General features: G+C 41.8%; 1 protein-coding gene across 1 annotated transcript in view; it reads left to right on the forward strand.

Annotated features, from left to right (window-relative positions):
- The window catches only part of MYO7B (myosin VIIB), a 155,604-nt gene that overhangs the window by 142,097 nt on the left and 7,507 nt on the right, over positions 1 to 6,000 (forward strand). Inside the window, exons 40-42 of the mRNA XM_044669144.1 lie at positions 895 to 982; positions 3,050 to 3,159; positions 5,736 to 5,921. Of these exons, the coding sequence (XP_044525079.1) occupies positions 895 to 982; positions 3,050 to 3,159; positions 5,736 to 5,921 (384 nt within the window). The remainder of the gene's footprint in view (positions 1 to 894; positions 983 to 3,049; positions 3,160 to 5,735; positions 5,922 to 6,000) is intronic.

The following is a 6,000-nucleotide window of genomic DNA, read 5'->3' on the forward strand; positions in this document are numbered from 1 at the left end:
TTGTCCTTTTAACATGTTCTTCCAGTGCTGTTGTTTGACTGAGTAATTCAGTGCCACAATCTACAAAGAATTAAAGTTGAGTCCCACAAGAAGCAAATGGAGAGGTGTATAATGGTTTGTCAATTAACTATAACATGTTATCTAGACCAAAGCATGCAAAAAAAGCAGTGAAAAGATATCAAAGAAACAAATGACTGGAAAAAGAAGTGGATAAGGCTTGTGCATCTAGTGTGCTCCAATGGTATCTAAGAAATAGGAAGAGCCTCAGAACCTTGGGTTGGTCCTCATGGAGTATCATGGATGTACACCATAGTTTCACAGATCAAGAAGACATGAATAAATTGCTATCTCTACTACTGAAGGACATACCCATATCTGAGAGCTTATAGATGCATCAAATTATTATTTTTAAATCATCTTCCTTCCTTTGACTTACTTTTATTGCTACTGGTTTTGTCCTTAAGGGCTATTCATGTTAAGTTTAATTAACAATCCTTGTTCTGTGTGATAGATCATTAAATACTTTAAGACAGGTCTCTCATAACTGCCCCCCAATATTCTTTTCTTCAGAAGAAGTCTCTTCAATAAATCTTTGAATGATAAAATACTAATCTTCTCACCACCCTGATTAACCTCCTCTGAACAGGAACCACCTAGCCAATCAATCAATAAGGATTTATTTGTTAAGCACCTACTGTGTGCCAGGCACCATGTTAGGTCTATATGAACATAAAACCAAAAATAGCTCCTGCCCTTAAATAGCTTATACTCTACTGAAGAAAATCACATATATTCATATAAGCCTTTCTGCTCTTATTCCTCAAAATGGAGCCACCTGGAGGTCTGCATTGTTTGTTGCTGCCAACTATTCTCACACTTGATCTCCTCTTCCAGGTCATCAGCCAAAAAGAAACAGATTTCTTCTTTGACTCCTTAAGGCAGGTGTCTGACTGGATTAGAAAGACCAAACCAACAAAAGAAGGTAAAGAGAAGTGGAGGGTAGAAATCACAAGATTTCCATCCTGAGAGTAAAGGAGATATTAAATAGAATCCTTGAAGCCAACATTTTGGAGTTCAAAGGGACCTTTGAGAGTATTTGTTCTGATTCCCTAATTTTACTGATTTCAAAAGTGTAAGTGAACACAAGTGACTTTCCCAAGGTCACACAGCACTATTTAGGATCACTATTTAGGACCACAAGGGTTTTCTGGGCCAGTATCCAGAGGAAAGCTGGGAAACCTGTTCCCTAATTGCAGATTCAATGATGGAAATGGCTTAGGTAGCAAGAGTTTAGCCTGTTGGTGTGTATAGTTGTAAGTGGATCTAATCAATGTGCATATAAGTAGCTTTTGAGAGGAGGAAGAAAATGACTTTTTTTTCTTCTTGACTGATTGGTGGAGTAGTGAAAAAGATCTTCAAGACTGCAATTACCTCAAGTGTTTAACCCCTGTTTTCACCTCTTAGACTGCTCTTACTAAGCCTTCAGGGGCTTTTATGGAAGTGGGTGGACAGAGTGGGAACAAGATTCTCTAGGGCAGTGATGGGCAAACTTTTTTAAAGAGGGGGCCAAAGGAAAGGAAATGCTCATCTGCCAGTCTGTTTCTAAGGCAACTCTTTCAAAGTTTCATTGTATTGTATCCTACTCATTGTATTTGTCAGATTAAAAATAATGTCACAAGGCTAGATAAAACATTTCAGGGGGCCGCATCTGGCCCGCAGCCATAGTTTGCCCATCACTGCTCTAGGGACTCCCCCATAGATGCAAGAGACACAGGGAGCAACTTTGGTAATCAGTTAGTCAACGTGTTTCAAGTACCGGCTGCACTAATTGACCTCTAAGGTACCTTCCAGTGTTGTGATTCTGTGAAGAATCATTGATCACCCACGAAATACTCAACCTGTGCTAAGTGATGCCATACACACAGAAGAAGGCTTGATCCTTGTCTTAAAGGAGTTCATGATATTGTTGTGAAAACATACCTACACACCAATAAATAGGTACATCCACACATCTACCACAGATGTTTTGTTCAGTCCTATCTGATTCTTTGTGACCCCATTTGGGGTTTTCTTGGCAAAGATTCCAGAGTGGTTGGCCATTTCCTTCTTCAGATCATTTTACAAATGAGGAAACTGAGGCAAACAGCGTTCAGTGACTTGCCCAGGGTTTGAACTCAGGACGATGAGTCTTCCAGACTTCAGGTCCTGCCTTCTACTCTCTGTACCACCCAGTTAGAGCTGTATATGCCAAGTGCCATAGGAATGGGACAGACAGTCAGTGCTTGGAGATTTTTGGGTAGGGAGAAATCAGTGTGAGCCAGGATGGTCAGAGAAGAAAATGCAGAGCTGGAGTGATAGATTTTGAAGTCTGAAGACCTGGATCCAAATCTTGACTTCACTCCCTCCTACTTGTGTGATTTTTTTAGCTAAATTGCTGAATCTCCCAGGACTTTAGTTTCTTCAGCTGTAAGATGGAGAGTGGAAGGGAAGGGTATTGGACTAGATGGCCTTCAGGGTCATTTCCATCTCTAAATCTATGACTCAGTGAAGGTAGGACTTGAATGATCTTAAAATACAACTTCAATTTTCAAACCCAAAAAATAAACATGGGGGCAGTGATATGGTTCAATGGATTGAGAGCCAGAACTAGAGATGGGTTCAAATCTACCCTCAGACACTTCCCAGCTGTGTGACCCTGGGCAAGTCATTGCCTAGCCCATACTGCTCTTCTGTCTTAGAACCAATAAACAGTATTGAGTCTAAGACAGAAGGTAAAGATTTTTTAATTAAAATAACCATAAGCTATATGGCCCTTTCGGGGAAGGGAGGATAAGGAAATTGATGTCATGGGAGCTGAAAAAGACTAGGTATGGGAATAGAGGGAGAAGGGGCTTTCAATGAAACCAAGTCTAAGAGGATGTAGCAGGTCCTAAAGGGATGGATGGGCACCCACTGAGCTGAACCTTGCTTAGAGCCCTGGACCTAAGGAGGCTGCCTGCCTCAGCAAGACCTTGACCCTTGGCTCATGACTATAACCTTATTCACTTAGGGGCAACAACAGTAACCCTGACTTACCATGTGTACTTCATGAGAAAACTCTGGCTGAACGTCTTCCCTGGAAAAGACTTGAATGCTGACATTATCCTTCACTATCATCAGGTAAAAGGACTGCCTGGCAGCCTGCCCTGGCCCATATAGGACTCCAGAGGAGAGAGAAAGAACCAGTGGCTGGAGGAATCTGGGAAAACTTCAGGGAGGAGGCTGGACTTGATTGATTTATTCATTTAACAAGCCTTTATTAAACACTTTTTATGTTCAGACAATATTTTAGAGGCTAAAGAAAAAAAGAGAGAGAAAAGAAACTATTTAACTGGCTTTAAAGGATGGGTATTATTTGGACAAGTAGAAAGAAGATAGGGGAGGGCACAGGAGAAGCATTCTAGATGGGAAATTCTAGTGTAAACTGAGGCTGGAATGAGCATGGAATATTATAGATCATGGAATATTAGAATTAAGGATCATCTAGCCCAGTTCCATAATATTTTACATGTAGAAAAACTGAGGACCAGAGAGATGAAGGAACTTTCCCAATTTCACATAGCTAATAATGACAGAGCCAGGGCTAGGAACCAAGGCTACTAATACTCAGACCATGTGCTTCTCAGAGGCCACCAAGCCCATACTACATTGAGACTTGAATAATATGTGAGTTGTAAGCCAAGAACTGAATTCTAAACCAAACAATTTAGCTTTTTTGTTGTTGTTCAGTTATTCTAGTCTTGTCTTTGTGACCCCATTTGGAGTTTTCTTGGCAAAAATACTGGAATGGTTTGCCATTTCCTTCTCCAGCTCATTTATGTAATAAGGGAATTTCAGGATGTAATAAGGGAATATTGCAGGGAGATAATAAGGGGATTAGGCTATAGGTAGTAGCTGGTTGGAATAGGGAATAAGGCAAGGCAAGGGATCAAAGGCTGGAGGTAATCAAGGGAATATGCTAGGTAGTAGGGAAATTAAGGCAGAGGTATGGTTGGAATTGAGGATAGGCACTGTGGATAGGGGTTTGTGAATTCCTAAGGCAGTAAAGTGGATGAGGAAGGTACAATGGTGAAGGTTGGTAGTTGAGGTGAAAGGAGAAGTAAGGGAATGTCTGAGTTTTGGGAATATAAACACTGAGGTATAAAGAGTTGCAAGGGAGAGGATGAGTTAATCTAAGGCAGGCAACAGCAGCAGGGAAACACAGACTGGATACTCAGGTTAGAGACAAAACACTGAAGGGAAACAGACTGAGCCCTTCAAGTAAAAGGGACACTTTTATGGAGCAAGGTTTGAGCCAGCCAAGAACAGCTTGAAACTGACTAGACAATTCTAGTCAGTTTCACAGGTTCACTAAGGAAGGGACTAGAGGAAGTATTGAAGTTACACTTCCTCCAAAATGGATACCTTCAGCTTCCCTCAAAACCCAGAGAGAATGTTATTCCTCTCTCTCCTCCTCCCTCTCTTATTAATCAACTAATGAAGTAGCCAAGGGGTTTTCATTAAAGACAAACGGGGTTTATTGTTTTTCCAGGGTTGATTGGAAAGGATAGAGGATATTAGGTAACCCTAACAGCTGTCTAGAGAAAGCTTCAGGTGGGGGAAAGGAGACAGGAATGTAAGACTGAGTAGGGACCAGCCTACTCAGCCCCGAAAGGGTTTGTAGGCAAAAGGGGTAGGAAAGTTGGATACAATGATTCAATAGATAAGTTTGTAACAAAGGTAAGCCCTATTTGACTAAACTATCAAGATTTGAAACTAACACTCAGATCTACTCTCCTTTCAAAACTTCTCAGACATTCAGGTAGGGAAAATGAAGGTGGGAATAAGGTAGGCTAGGGAGATTCAAAGGAATTAGCTAAATTAACAATTTTAAAGGAAAAGCTGCAAAACATAGGCCAGGTTTCAATCCAAAGAAGGAGCTCAGATTGACTCTGATTCTCTTCACGAGTTCCCAGGGCCAACTGACTTTCCCAAGATTCTAAACCCTTTTATCAACTGACAGAAGAGCTCTGCAGCAAAGCCTGCAAGACTATTTGCACCACATTTAACAGATTAAGAAACTGAGGCAAATAGGGTTAAGTGACTTGCCCAGGGTCACACAGCTAAGAAGTATCTGAGACTAGATTTGAACTTGGCGAGTAGAGTTTTCCTGACTCCAGATCCAGCACTCTATCTGATGTATCACTTTCACTGTGTCATACTAAAGGAGGCAGAGAAACTCACATTCACACACATAAGCACAGAAATGTTCACAGCTGAGCTACAACTAGCTGAAACTGTCTTTGGGGCCAATCAATTTAGGGATGGGGACAATTTGGTCTCATTCCCAGTAACAGAAGGGAGCACTGTACTAGGCACTATGCTGAAATTCTATCCTCGGCAATTCATTCTTCTCCACAGATGCATTTTTTAAAAGAACAGATCTTCCTGGGGAAAAAAAGACATATTGAAGCCCTAATACCTCTCTGTGGATGAATTTCTCTGCCGTTTATCTATCAGGATGGGAGAGTGGTTAGAAAATGAGGGAGAGACAGAGAGTTTGGGAGCAGCATGACGAGAACATGAAGGGCCTCCACATGGAAACTTCTACTTACCAGTACCTGAGGGGCCAGGCAGTCTTCAGACATTAGTATGTTCAGAGGAAATGCTCACTTTAATTGTCTGTGTGTGTGTGTGTGTGTTTGTGTGTGTGCCAGGAACTGCCCAAGTACCTTCGAGGATTCCACAAGTGCACCAGGGAGGATACCATCCAGCTTGCAGGCCTCATCTACAAGGTCCGGTTTGACAATGACAGGTCCCAGCTAGCCACTGTCTCCAAGATCCTGAAGGACCTTGTGCCTGAGAATCTAATCCGATCGATGTCTTCGGAAGAATGGAAAAAGGTCATTGGTCTGCCCTTTGGAGTCCTCATCTCTTCCCCAGAGAGACCATGTGCTGAGGATTCTATTGGCCTGGGGGAGT

Source organism: Gracilinanus agilis, chromosome 3 (assembly GCF_016433145.1).
Source record: "Gracilinanus agilis isolate LMUSP501 chromosome 3, AgileGrace, whole genome shotgun sequence".
Classification (NCBI taxonomy): domain Eukaryota; kingdom Metazoa; phylum Chordata; class Mammalia; order Didelphimorphia; family Didelphidae; genus Gracilinanus; species Gracilinanus agilis.